The sequence below is a fragment of the Strix uralensis genome, chromosome 3 (assembly GCF_047716275.1).
Source record: "Strix uralensis isolate ZFMK-TIS-50842 chromosome 3, bStrUra1, whole genome shotgun sequence".
NCBI classification, from domain to species: Eukaryota; Metazoa; Chordata; class Aves; order Strigiformes; family Strigidae; genus Strix; species Strix uralensis.
In genome coordinates this window covers 30185426-30209955 of record NC_133974.1, presented here as the reverse complement: position 1 = coordinate 30209955, position 24530 = coordinate 30185426, and the positions used below count along the sequence as shown (strand labels likewise).

Here is a 24530-nt window from a genome sequence, read left to right as displayed (position 1 = left end):
GTTTCTTGTCTACTTCTGCTTTAACAAAATCATAGAATCATAGCATCATAGAATGGTTTGGGTTGGAAGGGACCTTTAGAAGTTATCTAGTTCACACACACACACACACACACACACACACACACACACACACACACTCACCCCACAATGAGCAGGGACATTATTAACTAGGTCAGGTTGCTTATAGCCCTGTCCAATGCTATAGTTTTCACACAGCAGACAATGTACAGGTAAATTGAACAGTTACTCTCTTTGTTTCACCTACACCCACAGTAGAGGTTTGCTACATCACTGTAACATCAAATCAGTGTAAAAAAGCAAGCAGATGAGCTGAAAACTCTAATACTGAACATCCATCTCATCTGGCACTTCTACCAGTTATGCTGTGGAAGGGGAGAGTGATGGTACTACTGTTAAAGCCAAGATAGCCAAGACAAATCCAATGAAACTACTCATTTCAGTCTAAGGTAATGTCAGACAGTATTTCTTTTACATCTTGGCTGATTTATTCAGGGTGCTAAAGAATAAAGAATTGTGCAAGAGATTATGCATTTCTGAGTTTTCAATTGGCCACCTCATTAGTTTAATCCAGATAAATTTGCTTACATGATTACAATATTCTTTTGCAATTTCATGTGACTGAACTTGTTGTGTGCCTACAACACTGAGCCCAATTTGGCCTAAAAATAAATAAATTACATTAGCAAAACTGTGGAGAGGCAGAAAATTGCTGTTTTCTGAATCCTCAAAGGAAAGGGTAAATACATTGAAATGTCTCTTTTCCTAATTCCTGTTCTGATGTTAACTGAAGATTAATCTACCTGAATTTGTTAATAATTTTAACCCTTAAATATTATTCTTGGTCTGTTACTTGTTTTTTTTGACCAGATTCTACAGTTAGATTCATGATTCCCAAAAGAAGCCATGGCAAGGTGTTAGTATCATTGGGAGATGGAAAAGAAATTGCTTTCATATTCTTATTTTGTGGCTCTCATTGTTCCTCTTAAAACTTCACATTTTGAGAGAGCAGAAATTAACAGTGTTTATGTTCACATTGTTTCTAACCTTGCTCATTCTTACCTACAGACATTGTCACTGCCTAATCTCAGGCTCTTATCATAGACGGCAAAACAGTCTTTTTTCAGAATAAGATCATATCTCTATGATTTGAAGCCAAAGGCCTTGAAACATCCCCCACCCCAATCCCAAGCCTCAGGGACAACCGTAAAATGATAGCTTCAACAAATTAAAACATTGCAACCAATCCACTGGCTCACTAATTAAGTTGAATCAAGTAAATTGATATTCATTCCAGTCTTATGAAGTAGAAAAGCTTACACTCTCAGGTTGAAGAAGTTAGAAGGACTACTTGATGAACTTGCTGCTTGTGGTTTTAGTATCCTTTGCCAAAATACAGCATTTATTTTTATAGTTTTATTGCAGCTTAGTGTATGTTTTTTATTTTATTGTCCAGCTTCCTAATTAGTTTTGTAGATGGGAGCCTAAATTATGAAATTGCCTTTGAAATCCAATCTTCCACTGATTATCACATATTTACTTCTGCTGCATCATGACCTGTGTCATTTTCTTATCTTTTTCTTAGCGTGATGTTGCTCTTAAATTTTGGTTTGCTCATTTTCTTCTCTTTTTTTTGTGTTTCAGTAGCTTGTCAACCACTTGTTATGCTGGACAATATTCTGTCCATTTATTCACAGCTGCATGACTATTTAATATTATTTTTATTTTTAACTAAGACATTTATATATATGCAGTAACCTTCCCCCCAAACAAACAAACAAATGAAAAGTATTCCCTAACAAGAAAATTTAACAAGCTTTCTGGAGAAACACTGAATGTATTGACCACAAATTATTGGGTATGAACATGAGAGGGGTATAAAAGAGAGTATGAACATAAGACAGGCGTATAAAAAAGAATGTGAATATATTCCTATAAATATGGTTTAGAGATCTTGCAAAGTCGTAGGAAGCAAACTGAAATTAATTTCAAGTCAAAGGTCAAATAAATATTTTCTACATTAAAAGCATTTGTAGAAGGATGCCAACTGATCATTGGTTGATTAACCAGTTGACACTCTACCAAATTAATTTCTCCATTTTATGAAATATCTTTTAAAAGATTAGGAGATCATTCATAAATAGCTCAAACGAACTTGAGAAGGGTATTACCAAAACTTTAACAGGAATAAAAAATTCTTGGTTTCATAAGAACACAGTAGTAGTATCTCTGAAACACTGTTTTCTCTTTTTTCTTTCCACATTTATGCAGGAAGGACTTACTTTTACAGGCAACGAAGGCAACTTTTTAAGGGCAACGAAGCTGGTGAAGGGTCTGGAGCACATGTTGTACGAGGAACGGATGAGGGAACTGGGGTTGTTTAGTCTGGAGAAGAGGAGTCTGAGGGGAGACCTCATCGCCCTCTACAACTACCTGAAAGGAGGTTGCAGAGAACTGGGGATGAGTCTCTTTAACCAAGTAATAAGCAATAGGACAAGAGGTAATGGCCTCAACTTGTGCCAGGGAAGGTTTAAACAAGATATTAGGAAGCATTTCTTTACAGAACGGGTAGTTAGGCATTGGAATGGGCTGCCCAGGGCAGTGGTGGAGTCCCCATCCCTGGAAGTGTTTAGGAGTCGGGTTGACATAGCGCTGAGGAATATGGTGTAGTTGGGAACTGTCAATGTTAGGTTAATGGTTGGACTGGATGATCTTCAAGGTCTTTTCCAACCTAGACGATTCTGTAAATTCTGCAAGGTACTGATAGCTAGAAAATGAGAAATTTCAGGAACTACCTCTGCACCCTAAACCTATGAAAACAAACTCAGATTAGAACTCAGATTAGATTTACACAATTCTGTAAATTATGCATCCATATGTCTAAATAATAATAGGAAAGTCTAATCAAAATTTTATCAAAATCTCATAGAAAAATAATAAAGAATTGGTGCATACACAGTGTAACAATACATAAACTGTATTGTTTATATGAGCACATTAAATTTAGTGTGCTTAAAACTACAGCTTGCATTTCACATATAATATTGATCATCTATTATCTGGTACCAGCCATCTGACAAATCAGTCTGCAGGGTTGTCCAGATGGAAGATTCCTCTTCAACTGACTAAATATGACACACTGAAAAAGTCTGAATATTTGTCCAAATCAAATTTTTATAGCCAATTATTCATAAAGTATTTCTCTGATCCTTTGGGATAGGACTGTTAGTTTATGTGTTCAAGCACCATTGCAGAGAATAAAATTAAACTTAGCTGGCAGAAATAAAATTGAAGTGGCTGAAAATACATTGATATCTCATAAAGCAAAAAGATGGCCTTAGAATTTTGATAAACATGAGAGTTACAAATACATAAATAAAATATGTACGTATTTAGCTGAGACTCATTGTAAAACAACAGAAAATGAAGCTAATGGGTTGCATTCATTTGTGTAACCAAACAGTTCTTATGACAATGAGTAAATTACAATCTCTACTACATCCGCATGATATGAGAATTTAGTTTCCAAATGTATTCTGACAGCTGCCTTTTTCCCCCTGAAAGCCAATACTTTATTTCATTCACTCCTTTTACTAGTTCATTAGATTTGAATCAAAGATGTGAAAGCTAATGTTCAAGTAGACCTTCTGTGATACTTTACAGAACAAATACATTAATAAGTGAACTTCAAAGGATTTTTACAAGTCCTTGCTTCATTAAAATTTGCCATAATGTGTCACAGTCACCTTAAAAGCAACCAGCTTTTCAATGTCAAGTATAGTAGCGCATTATGACAACTCCAGTGTAAATTATGGTTTGATAATCAAAGTCTGCCTTAGATTTTTTTCCTGTAATTGGGAGAGATTGAAAAATATAAACGAAGATATAAAAGACCCTCATTTCCCTCCTACATAGGACTTTTTTTTTAATAGATAAAACTCTGGTGTTTTTTAAGGAAGATCATATTTCCTGTCAAATATGTTGAGCTTGAAGAAAATATTAGATAATAGCTTTCCAATTTCCTCTATGTCAAATTCAGGAAAAGAGTTAAGCACTTATGAACTTTTTGAATGCAGGTGGTTAAATACATCTGATTAGGTACTAGTATCAATTAACAACATTCTTTTCACTTCAAAATCCAAGGCACTTAGGAGCAAAGTAATAAATTCTGGAGAAGAAACTAATCAAGCAGAAAAAGATAAATGACTGGGTTGTTTTCAAAACTACTAAAAACAGGTAGTAAGATGCTAATTTTTGTTTGAGGATTTGGATTAACAACAACTAGATTGTTTGGAATTCTTTCAACACCCAACTTCTTAATTTTTTTTTTTTTTTTATACCTTCTGTTGAGGTCATACCTGTTTTCACAGAACCTTGAACTGGGTATGAATGAATAATTTTCCTTTTTCCTTTCTCATGTTAGTCTATTCCACTTACACATGTGGTCTTACTTTACATGTCTATGTAATATCCATTAACCATAACAGAATTTAATAATTACACAGCATCTCTCAGCTGGGCAGTTTAGCATGCTTCCTGGCCATTAACTGAATAAGCATCATCTTATTCTGTGAGACAGGTAATTTTCTTCCTTTTACAGATACATAGAAGTTGACCAGAAATACTGAATTCTCATCTGCTGTAAACTGATGCAGTTATAACTTTGTTGATATATAACAAATGAGGGTGTAGGGGAAAAAAAAGTGATTTTTCCCTCCTAAAATGTGAGATTAGAAGAGGAATAATGAGCACTACAAAAGGAATATGAAAATAATTTCTTCTTGTGCCTCCCTCTTCCCACAGCATATGAACATCAATTGCTTTACTATGATTTTGTTTTGTCGGACATGCAGCTAACTCTTGAACTTCTCAGTATGTAAGGAATGCTAAAACTATCCACATATCAAATATTTTTCCTGAAGTAAAACTGCTAACATAATTACATTGGGTTGATCTACTTATTACAGTGCAGCTTCCAAAAGAGCAAGGTAACTTGATCTCTAGGCACTAGGTAATGACACTTGCTATATGTTTCAGATAACTATGGAATCATTAACTTCCTTTATGTTAAATGGTGTGCATATTTCTTCTCTTCTGTCATGCATTCTTAGCAGTGATTCAGAAAGCAGAACAAGCCACATAAAAACTACCAACTGGATCAGGCCAGTAGGTCATCTAGCTCAATCTCTGAGCAAAACCAATAACAAATACTTTAGGAGGGATATAAAAACAGGGCAACTTTGATTTTTCCCAAAGTACATTACTGCAGCTTCCACCAAGCATTGAGATTAGGATTTCCTGAGCTGTGGTTCCATTATACTTGCTGTTCTGGTGAACTGGTTTTCCAATATTTTTCCCAATTTTTAATGATTCTTTTTTTAAAATACTTTTGACCCAAAAAATATCTTGTGGCAATAAATTACCCAAAAAAAATGTATTCTGTGAAAATTTATTAATCATTTCCTTTTGTCTTTCAAGCCTGTGACCTGACAGTTTCACTGGGTGCCCTTATTTTTGTGTTACAGGACATGGAGTAGTCATTTCTTATTCACATTTTTCTCTTCATATTTCATCCTTGTTCAATAGGCCTGATCTCTGGAAACCATACCATCCGTTTGATCATCCCTGCTTATGTTCTGTGTTTCATTGTACCTTTGCAGAGGCATGTTACCAGGCTGCTTGGAAAATTCAGAAGAGACTTCTAATGGCATCATCTGCTTTGTTTTCCCAGAAATTTTTAAACTCTTTTCATCTAACACTGCTCCACTTGTATGGCAGTTTTCTTCAATGAAAATGAAATTATGTCATGCTCTTAAGGATTGCTTATTTGACCCATTGCCTCTTGGTGTTTTCTCTCGGTCTTCACGATTAGATATACCATCTTTCTGCCATTTGAAACCCCTAGCAATCGGCAAAGTAAGAGATTAAGCCAGTGATCTGAATTCAGATCTCCCAGTTGACAGCAGAGAGCATTATCAGCAAGGCACCAGGCTGGCCTGATAAAGAAAAACTTGTGCATTTTATTCCATAAAGATTTTTTGCCTCATAATGTAGTTCAGTTACAGCAACCAGAAGGCTTTTGTGCATTGAAACAAATGAATGAAAGCAGCAAGGGTGAGATTTATTTTGTTTCATATTTTATTGTGTGGAAACAGCTGAACTCACCTAATCAATTATTTCGTAGATTTCTAAAGTTACAGTCATTGAGGAAATGGTTATTTTATTTCTGTACTATTGTAGGTGTGTGTGAAGCTTTATGAAATACCCAAGTCAGATTTTGTATGTACCAGACATAATCCCTAGGAATTTTCTGAATCATATTTATTTCACTTTGATTTTCTTCCCACCGTGAACATGAGATAAAAGAATGCATTACTCTCAGCTTGTTAAATTTTATTTCCTGGGATATTTTGTGAGCATGAGATAGATAGAGCAAGCCATGTATTCATCAGTCCCTTGATATTGCTTCTAAACTGACTTTTTGCCTGTTGAGAACACCTCCATTCTTAGTAATATGGAAAAGGTTTTCTGCACTTGTCGGCAAAGTTTTTATCATCTGTGCTTCTACTATATTCTTTAGGTGATGGAAAAGAGAAGCAAGCACAGAATCTGTCCATAAGTTTCAGACCTCTGTCATAGGATCTTTACCACTGTAACTGAAAAATACAAATAGCAAATTCAGAGTTTAAGCCCCTGACTAACTATTTTGATATCCTGTTCGGTTCACATCTCTAACATTTCATCTCAGAGCTATTGTATTAGCTTGTTTTTGCCTAAAGAAAAGCCTCCAGCAGGCCATTTGGTTCTGATGCACGGACATCAAGAGTGAGAATTGTTCATCTAACTTCAGATATTGCCAGTGTACATGTCTACAGCTAAGCTAGTGACCCTCAATTCCTTTTATAGCAAGTGGAAAGAAATAGATGGATTTAGGTTATGATTAATCCGGCTTTTTTAGATGTTTATTATAAGGTGAAGAGAATCACATCCTAGGATTACCTATTTCTCTTCATTATTAAAGACCAAAGACTTTCAATGAAGTTATCTACCCTGTAGATTGTAGACAGCTTGTTCAGATGTTTGGTCAGATCTCTCCTAACAGAAGATGAATGCATTACTTCCTTTTCTAGGATTTTGTCGTGGGTTTTTTTCTGATATTCATCCTTACTATTAAAAGTATTACTTATTTCTCATCTGAATTTATTTAGTGATGGCTGATACAGTTGTTGGGTCTTACTGTCTTCAAGATTCAAAAGTCTATTTTTAATAGAATTCAGTAGAATTTAATAGAATTCAGTACTAAACCAAACTTGTCACAAAAAGCAAACAATGCAGATGAAGAATTAGAGATAGGAGTGGAAACAGACAGATTCCAGTTTACTAGCAGTGGAAAACTGTGTTCTTCGCTTTACTACTCTTTATTTTCTAACTAAGACAAAGTCAAATAGGATCATAATAGAAACTTGTTAAAAGTTTCACAACATTTTCTTGGCATATTGTGGGTTGTTATGAAACAAGTCAACAATATCCCAGAAAACCTTTTTCTTTCAGTATAGAATTCAAGACTTCAGTTAAACCATTAAAGTAGTTATTCTATTAGCAATATAGAATCATAGAATGGTTTGGGTTGGAAAGGACCTTTAAAGATCATCTAGTCCAATCCCACCCCTGCAATGAGCACGGATATCAACTAGATCAAGTTGCTCAGAGCCCCATCCAACCTGACATTGAAAGTTTCCAAGGATGGGGCATCTACTGCATCTCTGGGCAACCTGTGCCGGTGTTTCACCACCCTCATCATAAAACATTTCTTCCTTATATGTAGTCTAAATCTATATGTGCCATTCAGGAAATCCAAGACCCAACTCTGTTGTCTCTGTTATGAATTTTTGTAGGGATTGTATCTTGAATTACTTGTAGCCCACTTTTTTAGCCTTAAAATGTTCATTACCTTTTAATTTCTACCAGTATAATTAAGACCTGTAAAACTGTTACATTACTTATAGTTTATTGTGCCTTGCACTTACAAAGTCTTTTTTTACATATTAATTTTGTTTATCATTGTATTATGTTGCTTCCTGATCATTGACATATTTAAGTATCTAAAGATGAAGCCTATATGCAGATAGAGACCTGAGTTTGATCAATTTAGGTTTTAGACACCTACATAGCCTAAAAAATATAGTTTGGGGGCTAAAATTCATTAAACCATTTTGCTTACTGAAACAGGGACATGCTCCGAATCTGAAAGAACTGTATGGCTTTGAGAAGTTGTACTGTACTAGTTTTCTCACTATCCTCTATTGGTATAGTCTCACATTTGTTACTGTTCAGTTGTAGTAACAATTAATATCTCAAAAAATAACATTCTGCTCAAAGATCTTAAATGTAGGTCATAACACATTTCCTTTGTGGAAATTCTCCATGCTACAGAACTGCTGTGCTGATGACTCCATTACATTCCCTCTTCTTCTTGTGAGGGTCATGGTTAGTAAATCCTTATTGCTCTTCAGTTTTTCCATAGTGCAGTGGTCTCCAAACTGTTTTGATTGAGCACCCCATCAGTAAACAAATTTTTGAGGACACCATGTCAATGTATGTATATGTACTTATTTATAAATTACATATATGTACTACTGCAGTTCTAATATTCTTCCTCCTGCACCCCAGTGAATTGTCTTGCGTACCCCCTGGGGTGCATGCACTCCCCTTTGTCAACCTAGTGGAGCAGTCCCTTGGGGTCATCAACAGAGCTGACAGTGTTAGTGGCCTCAGGAGAGAATAAAGTAACCATTTCTTCTGTCAGCCTGTCCTGTGAAACAAGTGAAGAACAAAATTACTTACTGCCAGCAACCATCTTAAAATATGAAGTTACATAAATGTTACTTGAAAACAACGTAAAATACTCATATTGTGGTAGAGTCTTATATGCACATTGTAGATGGCATGAATAGTATTTCTGTTATTAGCTTATTGTAGTTCAGCATATGCCTTCCTTGGCTCTGATTCATGGAACCTACTAGCGTGCAGCCATGCTCAGTGCTGCATGGGACTTTAATTCCTGCTAATTTAGAGTTTAGTAGAACAAGGGAAGTGGAAAAAGAGATTCCAGACAAGCAGCTTTGCCCATACTATTCTACCTGTTTATTTCATCACAAATCTAAAGATTATAGGCTCTTAATACACAGACTCAATCAACTACATCAAGGACCCACAACTGATTTTTCAGAACCATGGTTCTATCTTAGTATAGTTTCTATTTGTAGATACATGCATATTCTACCTTTTTTTTTTTTTTTCCTAAAAGTTACTTTTTATTTTACGTTTTTTCACTTGGAATTCCAAGTATTGGCTTCAAGGCTATTATTTTGTCAATTTTTAGAAAGAGTTTACAGTAACTACCTTTGTGTCTATGTATGCATGTTAAACATTATTTAAGATGCCTTTTCACAGTCTGCCATTGCCAGTTATATGTATAAATTGAAAGCAGACACACAATGATTTTTTATGGTCCATATAATGTCACCTTTTTCAGAATCCCATGTCAGGGAATTTTGTATTACTATTTAACATAGCTTTGTGAAATGGATATATAGTTATCTGTATAACGTACCAACTTGACAAGCTTCACTTAGAGTGATGGTATTTCTTTTGCTTGTGGATTTCTTACAATTTTGATAACAATATTCCACTATCCAAGATCTCCTAACACTCATATCTTTATGAAATCTCTCAAAGGTTTTTACTTAGTTCTTCCAAAAATACTGTGAGTGTCATTAGGTTGATCTTGATAAGCTTTAGGAAGAGCAATGCTGTGTGTGAGGCTGCAGTTTGCTGCAAACAACTGTTTGCATTGCATCAAACTATTCCCTGTTATCAAACTGTCACTACTATTATTGAATTAATTTCAAATGATGGGTCTACAGTTAGCTGTATGTATGAATTCTGTTACGGATAAAAAAGTGTGGTTTAGATTTTGGTACTTTCTCCAAATCCAGTAATACTGAAAATTAATTACTTGATGCTTGACAAACATTGAGGGTCTTTAAAATGTGTTTCCACTATATAAAAGATAAGACAAGAATACTTAGACTTAGTGGATATTGCTACAAGTACCCTCAGGATGCTGGGGTTCTTACATGTTCCTCACTGTCTTGGCATATGCTGGGCTACTTGCTTGACTAATACTTGTCACTGAAATACAGTTTCCTCTCCAGACCTTCTTTTACAATTGAGTTCTCATTAGTTTAGTCAGAATTACCTTTATTATTTGTCAAGATTTAAGGAACAAGAGAATATGAGTACTTTAAAACTGTTTTGTAGTTACCAAACAAAGTTACAAAAGATAAAACAACAAACTAGGATGATTAACAGTAAAGATTTTCGTCTGCTATTCAAGCACTTCAGCTAGTTTGTGATGTTTGCAAATTAGCTTTTAAGCCAAATGGAGGAGAGTGTTCTAGAGAGTTTCCATGGGTGTGTTTTCCTGTAGAGAGGGTACTCTGTCAGAGCACCCTAACTGATGCTGTAAAGTTATTCCCTGCAGGATCTGTGGCTACTGAGACATCTCCCTCCCCTGAAATATGGGACATAGAAAGCACAGCTGACCATGTCCTGTTTCAGTACTTCTCAACTGTTGAATTGGAATGCTTCACAGTTGATTCCTTTTGCTGGGTAGGAGGTTTTCTTGGTGTCTTGTGTTTAAGAAGTCTTTGGTGGCTTCTTTGCTTCATTGTGCTACCTGTAGAAGTTGTATTCCTTCTGATCTACATTGCAGGTAATCAGTCTCAGTTTGTGTGAAGATGAAAGCTCAGGGATATCTTTTGTTTAATTTTCTTTCACTTAGGCCCTTTATCCAACTGACAGGATTAACCCCTGTGCTCTCAGTGACCTCTTTGCTGATGTTATACAGTTGCAATGGATTGCAACTGTTGTACAGCTTTAGGGCAGAGAATGACTGTTGAGGATCAGCAGGCTAATAGCCTGCATGCTATGAGGAAGAGGGTGTACTCTGCATCTTTGCAGTTCTGGATGGCTTTATTGGCCAGGTATGAGTTTAAGTCTCTGGTGAAGTCTCTGTCTTCTCTGTATCTCTTCTGATGATTCCTGAGAGGACTTCACTGCATTGGTCTAGGCTGCTTTGGATGCAGCACTGCAGGTGTAGTCACTACAGTTGAAATAGCATTTTTCTCAGTAGTTTAGGCTATCCATTAGTGCAGAGACTTCTGAATGAAGGGTACTGGACTGCCTGGAAAGTTGCAGGTCTTTATGGAAGATCTCTCCTTTTAAGGAAACTATCCCAGACACAGTAATGATGAGGTTGTCCTTCCTGTTTCAAGATTGCCTGTACATCCTGTGCTTCATTTCCTTTCTCTCTCTTCTCCCCCTCCCCTTCAGCTATCTGAAAGAAACTTCATAAAATATTATTTTTAAGGAAGAAAACAAATTGTGGACAGTTAATCTCAAAGTTGAGTAGTTTTTGAAAACTGCCTAATAAAAGACTGTTTATAGCTTTAGCTGCAAGATGTGCCACTATATTGTGAGTACTGTACTACACCGAAATTTCTCAAGGCACTATATTTGAAGAACAAGAATTAATGTTGTCTGCACAGAGCCTCTGTGTGAAAAATCACAGAATCATCAAATCGTTGAGGTTGGAAGGGACCTCTTGAGATCATCTAATCCAACCACCTGCTCAAGCAGAGCAGGGTCACCTAGAGCATGTTTCTCACAATCATGTCCAGTCAGGTTTTGAAAATCTCACAGGATCAAGACTTGGCAAACCTCTCTGGTCAACCTGTGCCAGTGCTTGACCATCTTCACAGTGAAAAAGCATTTTCATGTGTTCAGGTGAAATTTCCTCATTTTTGATTTGTGCCCATTGCCTGTCAGGAGGCACTGCTGAGAAAAGTTTGGCTTCATCTTCTCCATCCCCTCCAATCAGGTATTTATAGACATTAATAAGATCTACCCGAGCCTGCTCTTTTCCAGGCTGAGGAGTCCTGGCTATCTCAGTCTTTCCTCACGTGAAAGAAGCTTCAGTCCCTTAATCATGTTTCTGGCCCTGCACTGGACTAGGTAGATCTGTTAGTACTGTTTCCCTTGAAAGTATGAATTTAATTAGACAAATGGCATTCTCATTGTGTAGGTCTGCTTCTGACATTTTATTATTTGCAATTCCTTTGACCTTTTCCTCACCCTCCAAGGGAAATTTTTCATGCCATAGTTTTTTCACTTTCTCCAACAATCCCAATTTTTCTAGACCTACCATTTAGAAACGTAACTACTTCTTGCTTTCCATCCTGCCTTTCTTTTGTTGCCAGGCTGTGGGGTTTTTTTAATGAATGCCCTTCAACACATGCTTGTTTAACTAGGGGTTTCATTTTGTTCTTTCTTCTTAAGTCCAATAAAAATGGCAGAAATTACACCATGGGCAGATTCCACAAGCAAACAAAAAATGAATAAAGTGAATAAAATTTTTGAAAAATAATATCCACATACTAGTCATGCTTATGTATAATCATCAGTCACAAATCTATTGTATAGTTTTAGTTCATTAAATTAAAAATTTCTTTGCAAAAATATCACCTGAACTCAGAGTGTTTTTCTTGTTGCTTATTCCTTATTCGTATCCCTGATGATGAATTTGGACAGTCTTCAAGGAGCATCGCTTAACTAGGGATACTTAAGGCATCAGGAAGACATTCTCTCGAACTTCAATTAGTTTTACTCTGTTTTTTCTTGCTTGAGTGGTATTGTGATCACAGCTACAGGGGAAAAAAAAAAAGCAAAAAACTTAATAGTTAATGCAATAAATGTTGTAAATGTTAAGCCTTCAAAGTTAAAAATTTTCTCTTGTGATTATTTATTTTCAAGACAGCAGTACTGCAGTGGAAAAATACATAAATTGCCCAATGGCATCTTCATCATAATTTCAAACCCAGAACATCTGAATATCGTTAAAATGAGGAAAACCTGTGTTTCTTATCTACAACTATAAAACAAAAGTACTTCACAGGGATGTCATAGGATGTCTGCACAGACACATCTGTAAAGATGAAAATTTGTAACAATCTTTTGAACTTTATTGCATCTTCTAGCAGTAGTTCCTCCTATAATGGTCTTTTCACTTCTGGTAATATGCAGATGTTAGGATATTTTCATTTTCTGCATATTTAACTTGAATGTTTGAAATTAAATAAATTTATATGCATGCTTTACAAATAATATAGTTGATTGCACTATTCACAGGTAGTCAGAAGAATGGATATTTTAAAATGCATTTTGCTGATTATATTGTATTTTATTATTTTATTTTGTAATAAATTGATATAATTAGCTTTTGCTTATTCATTTCAGACACGGCACTTCTTTTTCCATCCTTCACTGGAAATTCTTACTTGGAACTACCTTCTCTGACATCTGTATCTGAGACCAGGACTGCATCTGGGCAGGAAACAAGCAATCTGACGACTCTGTACTTGACAGTGAAAACAACTGCTCTAAATGGCACAATTCTTTACAGTGAGTACCAATGATACTTGAAGCTAAGTATCACTTGTAGCTTCTTCAGGTCCTTATTAACTTTAGTGTACATCAGCTGGCATTTCCTATTCAGCAGTAAAATGAGTCATTAAAATGTAGTAGAAGCCTTTTGGTATTCTAATGCATGATGCATTATAAAATTTGAACCATCATTCTTTGTGTTCCTCTGGAAAGTTCTTTAATTTATGACTCATTGAGCAAAACATAACTTACAAGTGAAAATGCTGCTTCCTGACAAGAAAGAACATAGCAAGCATATGACTCCAGTAATAAGTGTTACAGCTCTAAAATACAAATGTTGAAGAAGGTTTGAACAATTTATTACAGAGAAACAGCTTCTTCATAGTTGGGTTGAGACTCATTTTTTATTATAATTGTAATCTTCATTCCAAAGATTTTTTGATTTGCAAAAATATCTTAAGTTCTGCAAACTTGCCATATTTCGGAGTATTTACTGTGATTTTACCCTTTAGAGGATTCTTTTGAGGTTCCCGGAGTGTATACTTGAGGACTTGGATGTATGCTTCTTGATACTACATAAGAATGTTGTTACTTGCCTGCATACTTCGTTCCTCAGTATATGACATGAACTTCTGAGACAGCATGTTTTTCAGTAGTCAGCAAGAAAAATAGGTTTCTCTGCCAGGTATATATTTGTTATATATTTTAGCTTGTAATTTCTATCCAAATGGAAAACCTGGAAAGTGAGGTGATTTTTTCCTGATCCCAGAAAGAGCTAAAAAAATATGTTTGTGCAATGTATGTGATAGATTTACTCCACAAAGACAAAAGTATTAGGATCATTCTCTGTTCACTGCAGCTTCCTAGGGATTATCTACTCAAAGAAATCTTTTTTATTTAATATATTTTTATTAATTTTTGTTATTTTTAAAGTAATCTGGAAGTAGTATGTATTTACTATGCAAATTTTTATAAGCCAGGGTTAAAAATGCTATAATCTTCATGGCATTATTTAATTATGTCTTTCATTATTATCTGTATAACACTTTCTTTGGATGTAAAACACTGTAGCCCCAAACTGAAGATTCATGTTTAGTGCTTTTCAAAATGCTATCTCAAATCCTTGTGTGTTATAGCTGGGCTGTTGCTGCAGCTGCCTAAGCTACATGGCTGCAGAATTTTCTAAGAATCATGGATAAGCAGTGATGTGACAGTTCTTTATGTTGAAGTGTTTTATACTTGTTAGTTATTTCAATTTCAAGAGGAGTTATTTGGCTTCAAGACAGATTCAGGGAAGGTCACTGGAAGTACTTTGAATATATTTATAATTTAATGATTTTGTTTGCCTCATCACTGCAAAGTAGTTGGCTTCCAGCCAAAGTTAAAGTAAAGCTTACTATCTACCCATACGCTCTGAGTAAGCGTGTCGGTTAAAAAAAAAAACAAACATGGAAGCTTTTCTTCTACTCTCAGGAGGAAGTGGTGTTTTCTGAAAACCTGGATAAGTGTACTGTACTACAACGAGAGCCAAATTTGTTTCTATCGCTACTTGTTGGAAAAGGTTTTGATCTGAAAGCAGCAAATTTATGAAGCTGGGGATGGTGGTTGGAGTAGCTTTGAAACAGGATTTTCAATACTGGATGCTGTTAGCCTAGTTTACAACTCAACTATTTTACACACAGTGAATTTGGTTATCTTTGCAAAAATCAAATGTGCAAAATTTGTAACTGAAAATCAAATTCCAACTCTTTCACTGTCTATGTTTTCCAACAATTACAAACAACTATAAGATATTTGCTTCTCCATTGCATTTTATACAGAAATTGCACAAAGATGAACAGTATATCCTCTCCTTTTGGCTTCCATCCAGCTACACAAGGCAGAGTTATGTCATATGCTTTAATTTGTGGCAGGAGTTCCACACTTTTTCTCACAATCATCATTTAAAATGGAAGTGCATTGAAAAGCATTTTAAAGTTGGTAATTTTTTATGAGATGTCTCTGCTTTTTCTTTTTAGGTTTCTGCAATTGTCAGGTGAGAGTTATCCTGTACTTGAAATTAACGGGCTCCTTAGAGTAATGTTGAGAATCAGAAATGAGTGTTACTTTGAGCTTTCACACTATGATATAAATCTATGTGGGCTGTAGAGTTTCTATTTTGCTGCTTGTAAATTTTCAAATTGTTCTGAAAAACCTAGAAATTGTCACATTTTATATGTTTAGTTCTGACAATTGGTATGATAAGGCAGGTAATCTGCACATTATTATATGTCTCATAAGTGTGGTTGAATACTTTGTGTAGACAATGCTCTTAAATTTAGAGATTTACACATTTTAGGCAATTTGGGATGAAGCATGCAAACTGCCTCAGGATTGTATACTGAGACTTTAGCTGTAGCTGAAATGATGCTGTGAAAGGAAGAGAGGTTATGGATGCCTTCTTTGTGTACCGAGGGAGAACACCACAGTGGAATAATTGATAGTTGCATTACACTCCCTAATTTCATCCTCTGTATCCCAGTGAATCTGATTCTCCCATTGTTTTTATCCAATAAAAAAGTACTTATTTAACAAAAATATAGCTTTCCTTATGCCTAATTCAGTTATACGCATTCAAATACTGGATAATTCTAGGGACATTTTGATGTTACTTTGTATTCAATCAGTGCAAAATAAACCCCACTAAATTAGGTGGAGGGACTGCCAATTTAAAATATTCAAAATCATACCAAATATATTAAAGGATCTGCTGCTTCAAAATAAATTCTGTAGTTTTTCTCAGATTATGCCCTTACAGCTGAAACAGTTTCTGCTTTTGAATATCAGAAAAAACATTAATGTTTCTAAATTGCATTTAATCAGAGATTAGAGAAAAGTCACTTTTATGTGTGCACAAAATCTTTCAGTCCAGAAGCAGAAGCTAATGCTTTTTTCTTCTACCAAGCATGGAATTTAAAAGCTAGTAGCCTCCATAAAACTTAGAGACAATCACACATTGCAGAAAATCTCGAAAGGAATACTGTCAATGAGAAAAAAAATTTAAACTGCTAACCAAAGTGATTCTGTGGCTTTTCAGTCTTCTAGGTCTGCGGGAGTTGCAGGTGTACATCTGGGGCAAAAGTCTTTTATTTTAAAAGTAAAGAAAAATAACATCAGGCAGAAGAGTAGAACTTAGGAGTATTTTGTTGCACAAGGGTGTGTTTCATAAACCCAAGCTAGTAGCACTATTTAGCCAGTTTAATATTATCATATTAAAAGCATTCATCATGTTTTTAGAGGGAAAAGTAACACTTCATAATTTATATCTCTTTCTTTGTTGAGTCAATGAAAGGCTCCAAGGAAATTCTGAGGAAGTAGCAGTGGATGGAGGTCTTCAGTTCCTGCTTACCACACTTGCATAAGTCCTCCCACAGATTTCAGTTGGAATTGCTTTTTTGAGTTAGGGTACTTTTTAAAATGAAAGTCGTTTTGATATTATAATTTCCTTTGCTTAGTGAACCACAGAATTTTAAGTTTTCTAGGAGAAAAAACTTCGAAGCTGTGTCAGAAGGGTTTGCATGGAGTCCCTCCACCATAGTTATTCTAGGAGGGTTTTTTTTTTCTGTATGCCAACCTTAGTTTTACCTTCTTTGTATGATTCCAGAGCATATAAATTGTGTTTAGCCTATGTCAATTTTTTTCCTAGCCTTTATTCAATATATTGTTCTTTACTTTCATTCTAAACTTCTCCAGTAACATATGTTACTGTAAAAAAATTGTTTATGACTCTTTATAGAAATATAATTTCATATTAGTGGTGGATGGAATGATTTTCACAAGTTTTCATAAAGTGGTAAAAATGTTTTGTTATCCTTTTATTAGAAATCATATAAATAGTAGACATACAGAGGAAGGAGAAGCAGGAAAACAGCTTCCTAGCAGGCCTTTATCTCTTGGGTTCTGGTGAGTGCAAGGATGAAGATTTTGTTTTTATGATTTTGTGATGGATGCTTTAAAATCAAGTTTTCAAACATAATGTTCCATTTTGTTAGAACTTGCACCTAAGAAACTGTCAGCATTCCCAAAAATATTTCAGCTCCAATAGTTAAGTTAAAAATTAAAAGGAACCTTTTCATAATATACAGAAATGATATATGAAAATTTGTCCTTTTTATATTAGGAATGATGCCATTTTCACTTATTTTCCCATATATCTTTGCAAAGAAATTCACTTTTCAGACAAGAAAATGTCTACACAGATGTATAAATTTGATTCTTTGATGTGGGTAGAACAATAACCTGTGAAGTTAAAGACTAAAAAAAATTCCAAAGAGAAAACATATTTGTGTCTTAACTTCTTTTTACTGGTCTCCCAAATATTTATACTTGCTGTGTATACTTCTTTGTTGAAGTCCTTCAAGCTCTCTAGTGATTGCTGTTGGGTTTGTATAATGTTTCTTACTAAAATCTGCAGATTTGTACTTCCCTCTGGCTGAACTCCTGACTCGTGTAGGAAAATAAACAGGTCAGGTAAGGCTGGCCTTCTCATGGAAGGATCTGCTCTTGAAAGAAAGCTACATCTTAAGAAGAATAGCTTAGACAATGAGTGTCAGGAGAACAGAAGTAAAATCAGTATTTAAGGAGAAAATTTAAGCATTCTATATTGTCTGAACAAGCCTTTGGATTTCTGTGGCCCATGTAAAGAAGACTGTAATAAGGAAAGGGAAATAAATGTGTACCATGAGATTCAGGCACTGAAAAATGGGTACATTTTCTTTTGTTATGGAGTGTAGATTTATAAATGCTTTTTCAATCCTTTTTTTTACACAAACCAAGAATATGTCACAGAAATACATATTCTTTATGGATTTAGAAGAGATAGCTGGCTTGTTACCTAGTGGTAATAAATAATAATTCTTAAGATGGTGTAGTTCTCAGTGAATTTCTATGTTTCTGTAAATGCTGTTAATTGAAATGTTTATCTGGATCTTTGGTGGAAAAAAAAAATTTTTTCAATATACCTAAAAAGCATTGGTGTGCTTTCCTGATTACAAAAGAGACACAGAAGTATAAATAAGATGACAAAAGGATATAAATAGAGAATATGTTTCTTAACTACAGGAATGCCTACAACTTTGGAGGGTATTAGCTTTTTCTTGATAGGAATTACAGAAACAGTAGAAAAAGTGATGGTTTTAATACCACCGTGGAAGCCCTCTGCAGCATATCTAATAAAATCTAAACTATTCCAGAGTTTTAAAATTTAGTTTTCTTATGGATATACATAGAACTAAAGTTCTTAATTTTCCTGGATGTGAGAAATAAGGGCTCAGTAGAAATATTACACATGGCATTTTCTCATTTTCCCTATACTTGCATCCTTCTAACCCTTCACTTGTTTACACCCTCTTCTATGCTGTGTCTTTTTCATCTGAGTAATTCTCAGGTTCGTTCACATTAGGGGGCAGATTCTGAAGCATATTTCATCTTATCTGATCACAGACTTCTAAAACTACACAAAATAATTCTTCCCTCAAAAAATGTGTAACCGCTGGTAATAGAAACTCCATAGACCAATTACCTAAGAAAGACATAGAAATCTGATCAAATATGTTTAAAGTTGTTAGGTAAGTCCTGCCTATGAGTTTTGATCTTTACCTGCTTTAATTTGTAGTGTGATATACTTCCAGGTATATCATAACCACAAAGTTAAATCACAGAAAACAAAAAATGAGTAATTTTCAGCTTGTAAAATAATTAAACCATTTAAAAACAAATTATATATAAATTATGTTTAATGATCACTATTATAATTATTGCTTCATTTTTTACCTAAATTAATATAATCACAATTGCATAGAATTTTTACTCTTCAATTTTATCTTTAATTTATGTTTGTCTTTAATCTGAATTCTCATACTTTCCCTGCACAGAAGTCCTTTGTGTTCTTAGTTAAGAGTCTTTTGGTTTTGGAACCTGCAGAGATTCTTTTTTCCTTAAGTTTTCATGGGTTCTAGTTCCTCTTACATGTTTCACACAGTATGTGTGTGCCTTAAAAAAATTCTTTCAGGGTTTCCATTTTCTGAGATAAGAGTATATCACTTTCCACTTCCCACTGACATACCTTCTTCTTGACTTCTATAGAAATATGAAAAAATGTTTGCATTCCTGTTTCACTTTCCACATCCTTGCAACAAAAATCAAAACAAAAATGATTGGCTAGATTTTCAGACAGCTGACACATTTCCTCTGATATTGATTATTTGACCTGAACTATTATTCTCATAATAGAAGTCAGTCACCAAGGGAAGCTGCTCTGGAGCTGGCCGATCCTCAGTGGAGCAGCAGATCTTGGTGCACAGGGCTGTTTCCTGAGCAGGGATCGCAAGGGGAGTGGAGAAACCCACCAAGAGCCGGCAGCTAACTTGAGAGACACTGATGAGGCCTGGGCATTGCCAGAGCAACAGTGGCCACCCCCACACCTCCAAAAAGCATTCCCAGGGAGCACCAGCGACTAGGAGTGCTGCAAACAGAGCGTGGCACGTCAGCCAGGACTTGGTGTGGCAGTTCACATGGAAGGGCATGCAGGGAGGGCACAGTCACCCTACCAGCTCAAGAGGTGAATTCAATTGGTGTCATCACCCTCTCAGAAGGAGCTTAGATATGGTATCCACCCAGCAGAAAGCCGTGCCCACTGCACTCACCAGAATGGATGTGGCAACCCCAACAGGGCTCCCACAAAAACATGCCGCCGTACAAGTCTCAGGCTGCAGGGCGTGCCAGAGCCTTTCGCTGGTAACAGATGGCAATATTGAGAACACCTCTGTGAAGAGTGACCAGGACAATTTGCTCAGCCTCGTGGCAGAGCTATGAGAGGAAGTAGAAAGGTTAAGGAGCATCAGGGAATCTGAGAAAGAGAAACTGGTGGAACCATGGTCTGCCCTCCCTGAGACAGAAACAGGAACAGCCACCAGAAAAAAAAAAAAAAAAAAAAAAAAACAAAAACGACAAAAAAACCAACAAGATCAAGGGGATCCTGTATCTTCCCCCTGGCAGGCTGAAGGCAGTAGCTCAATGGAAAGAAGTGAATGGAGGCAAGCCCATGCTTGGAGCAGCAGGCCAACCCCTTCATTGCCCACCTCGCCTTCCCAGGTGCCTCTGGACAACAGGTATGAGACTCTAGATGTGGAAGGCCAGTCAATGGATGATGCAGATGACAGTCCATCTAAACCAGAGATGTGGCCAGGGTCAGAAAGGCCTACCCCCTGTATCAGACCACCTCCATGAAGAAGGAAAGACAGGTTATAGTTGTAGGCATCTCCCTTCTGAGGGGAATAGAGGGTCAGATATGCCAAACAGACCCTCCTCTTAGGGAAGTCTACTGCCTCCCTTGGGGCCCAGGTTAAGGACATCACTAGAAAACTTCCTAGCCTGGTACAGCCCTCAGAGCCCTTACGGCTCTTCTATATGAGTGGCAATGAAGTCTTAATGCATTATCCAAGGGTGATCAAAAGAGACTTCAGGGCCTTGGGACAGTTAGCAAGGGAATCTGGAAGCACAGGTTATTTTTCCTCTCTCCTTTCAGTTGCAGGCAGTGACATTGGTAAAAACAGACTCACACAATCTATTAATACATGGCTCTGTGGCTGCTGTCACTGCCACAATTTTGGGGGTTTTTGATAATGGGATGGCCTACACAGCATCAGGCTTTCTGGTGTCAGACGTGATACACCTTTCTCAAAGGGGGAAGAGCATCTTTGCTCACAAACTAGTGACGCTCATTGTCAGACCTTTAAACTAAACTTGAAGGCGAGGGGATTTAATGTCAAGCTTGCTCTGTGACAAGCTGTGGGATGACACACGAAGGTTAGAGGTATGGGGTGCTAGTGAGGGCCCTCAGCCTGTTGCTCTGAGATGTGCTTGCTACACTGGAGCACATCTGAAGTCTTGCAGAGACGAGCCACGGGCTCCTGAGGTAATAGATGCTAACAGGGAAACACCAGTGAAATACCGCAAAGGAATTAAAGGATGTTTCTCTAAGGTGACACAGCCAACAGCCCAACTGAAGTGCCTCTACACTAGTACACACAGCATGGGCAACAAACAGGAGGAGCTGGAAGTCACCAAGCTGCTAGAAAGCTACAACCTAGTTGCCATTACTGAAACTTGGTGGGATGAATCCCATGACTAGAATGCAGCTATTGATGTCTACAGGCTGTTCAGAAGGGACAGGCAAGGAAGGAAGGGCAGAGGGGTTGTCCTCTACATTAAGAAATGGATGCAACATGAAGAGCTATCTCTGAAGAATAGGTTGAAAGCTTATGGGTAAGAATCAGAGACAGGAGCAACAAAGGGAACCTTGTGGTTGGTGTCTATTACAGGTCACTTGATCAAGGGGACCCTATTGATGAAGCCTTACTCCAGCTACAGGACGCATTTTGCTCTCAGGCTCTTATCCTGCTGGGGGACTTCAACCACCCCAACATCTGCTGGAAAAGTAGCATGGCAAGCTGTAGGCAATTCAGGAGACTCCTGTATTAACTTCTTAAACCAGGTAATAGACAGCCCTACCAGAGGGGATGTGATACTGGATCTGATGGTCACCAATGGAAGTGAGCTAATCAATGATGTCAAGATTGGAGGCAGCCACGGCTGCAGTGATCAAGCACTGGTGGAGTTCCCAGTCCTGAAGGATATGGGTCAGGCAAAGAGTAATCAGGACCCTGAATTTTAGGAAAGCAAAATTCCAGCTGTTCAAGGAGTTAGTCAATAGGACCCCCTGGGAAACTGCCTTCAGGAGCAGAACAGAGCTGGCAGATCTTTAAGGGCACTTTCCCTAGAGCTCAAGAGCTCTCAATCTTCAGGTGTAAGAAATCAGGCAAGGAAGGCAAGAGACTGTCATGGATGAGTCGAGACCTGCTGGTCAAACTAAAGGGTGAGAAGGAAATGAACAGGCAGTGGAAGCAGGGACAGGTATCCTGGAAAGAGTATAGGGACACTGCCTGGTTTTGTAGGGATGGGGTCAGGAAGACCAAGGCTTGAATGGAGATGAACTTGGCAAGGAATGCAAAGAGCAATAAGAAGGCCTTCTACAGATATATTAGACAGAAAAGGAAGGTCAAAGAAAGTGTACCCCTCCAATGAATACGACTGCCAAACTGATAGCAATGGATAAGAAGGCTGAGGTACTCAACAACTTTTTTTGCCTATCTTCACTGGCAATTCCTCTTTCTACACCTCTCAAGTGGATGAACTGCAAGACAGGGACTGGGGAAGTGAAGTCCCTCCCACTGTAAGAGAAGATCAGGCTCTGATGAACCTGAACATACATATGGGACCTGATGAGAGGTATCCCAGAGTCCTGAGGGAATTGGCTGATGTAGTTGCCAAGCCACTTTCCATGATACTTGAAAAGTCATGGCAGTCAGGTGAAGTTCCTGGTGACTGGAAAAAGTGAAACATTGCACCCATTTTTAAAAAGGTCAGAAAGGAGGACCCTGGGAACTACCAACCTGTCAGCCTCACCTCTGTGCCTGGGAAGATTATGGAACAGATCCTCCTAGAAGCTATGCTAAGCCACATGGATGACAGGGAGGTGATCTGAGACAGCCAGCATGGCCTCAGAAAAGGCAAGTCTTGCCTGACCAAACTCGTGGCCTTCTGTAATAGAATGACTACATCGGGGACAAGGGAAGAGCTACAGATGTCATCTATCTGGAATTCTGTAAGGCCTTTGACACGGTCCCCCACAATATCCTTCCCTCTAAAATGGAAAGGTATGAATTTGATGGGTGGACTGTTTGGTGGATGAGCAATTGGCTGGATGGTCACACCCAGAGGGTAGTGGTCAGTGGCTCAATGTCCAGATAGAGATCAGTGGCAAGTGGTGTCCCTCAGGGGTCCATATTGGGATCAGTACTGTTTAATTTCTTCATCAATGACATAGACAGTGGGATCAAGTGCACCCTCAGCAAGTTTGTGATTACACCAAGCTGAGTGGTGCAGTTAACACCCGTGAGGGATGGGACACCATCCAGAGGCACAAAGACAAACTCAAGAAGTGGGCCCATGTGGACTTCATGAGGTTCAACAAGGCCAAATGCAAGGTCCTGCACCTGGGTCGGGGCAATCCCCAGTATCAGTACAGTCTGGGGGATGAAGGGATTGAGAACAGCCCTGAGGAGAAAGACTTGGGGGTACTGATGGATGACAAACTGGATGTTACCCAACAATGTGCACTCGCAGCCCAGAAGCCCAACCGCATCCTGGGTTACATCAAAAGAAGTGTGGCCAGCAGGTCAAGGGAGGTGATTCTGCCCCTCTACCCTCCTCTAGTGAGATCCCACCTGCAATACCATGTCCAGCTCTGGAGTCCTCAGTAAAGGAAAGACATGGACCTGTTGGAGCGGGTCCAGAGGAGGGTCATAAAAATGACCAGAGGGATGAAACAGCTCTCCTATGAAGAAAGGCTGAGAGAGTTGGGGTTGTTCAGTCTGGAGAAGGTTGCAGAGAGAGCTTATTGCAGCATTTCAATAATTAAAGGAAGCTTATAAGAAAGATGGGGACAAATATTTTAGCAGGGCCTGTTGCAATAGGATGAAGGGTAATAGTTTTAAACTAAAAGAGGGTAGATTTAAACTAGATATAAAGAAGAAATTTCTTATGATGGGGGTGGTGAAACACTGGCACAGGTTGCCCAGGGAGATGGTAGATGCCCCCTCCCTGGAAACATTCAAGGTCAGGTTGGATGGGACTCTGAGCAACCTGATCTAGTTGAAGATGTCCCTGCTCATTGCAGGGGGGTTGGACTAGATGACCATTAAAGGTCCTTTCCAACTCAAACCATTCTATCATTCTATGATTCTATGCATTTTCTTTTCTAGATAATGTACTCATCCTGTATCTAACCTAATAGTTGCTCATCTATCAGTTCATACTTTCTGTGGAAAATTAATAATACAGTATTTTTGAGATGTTTACATTCTTTAGAACATTTACGTTTGGACTTTCTGGAAAGATAGTGGTGT

The 24530-nt window shown here is 37.4% G+C and overlaps 1 protein-coding gene across 1 annotated transcript in view; it reads left to right on the top strand.

Moving 5' to 3' along the window:
• EYS (eyes shut homolog) overlaps positions 1 to 24530 on the top strand; it is a 1118553-nt gene that overhangs the window by 908027 nt on the left and 185996 nt on the right. The window contains exon 38 of the mRNA XM_074861787.1: positions 13378 to 13542. Coding sequence (XP_074717888.1) covers positions 13378 to 13542 — 165 coding nt within the window. The remainder of the gene's footprint in view (positions 1 to 13377; positions 13543 to 24530) is intronic.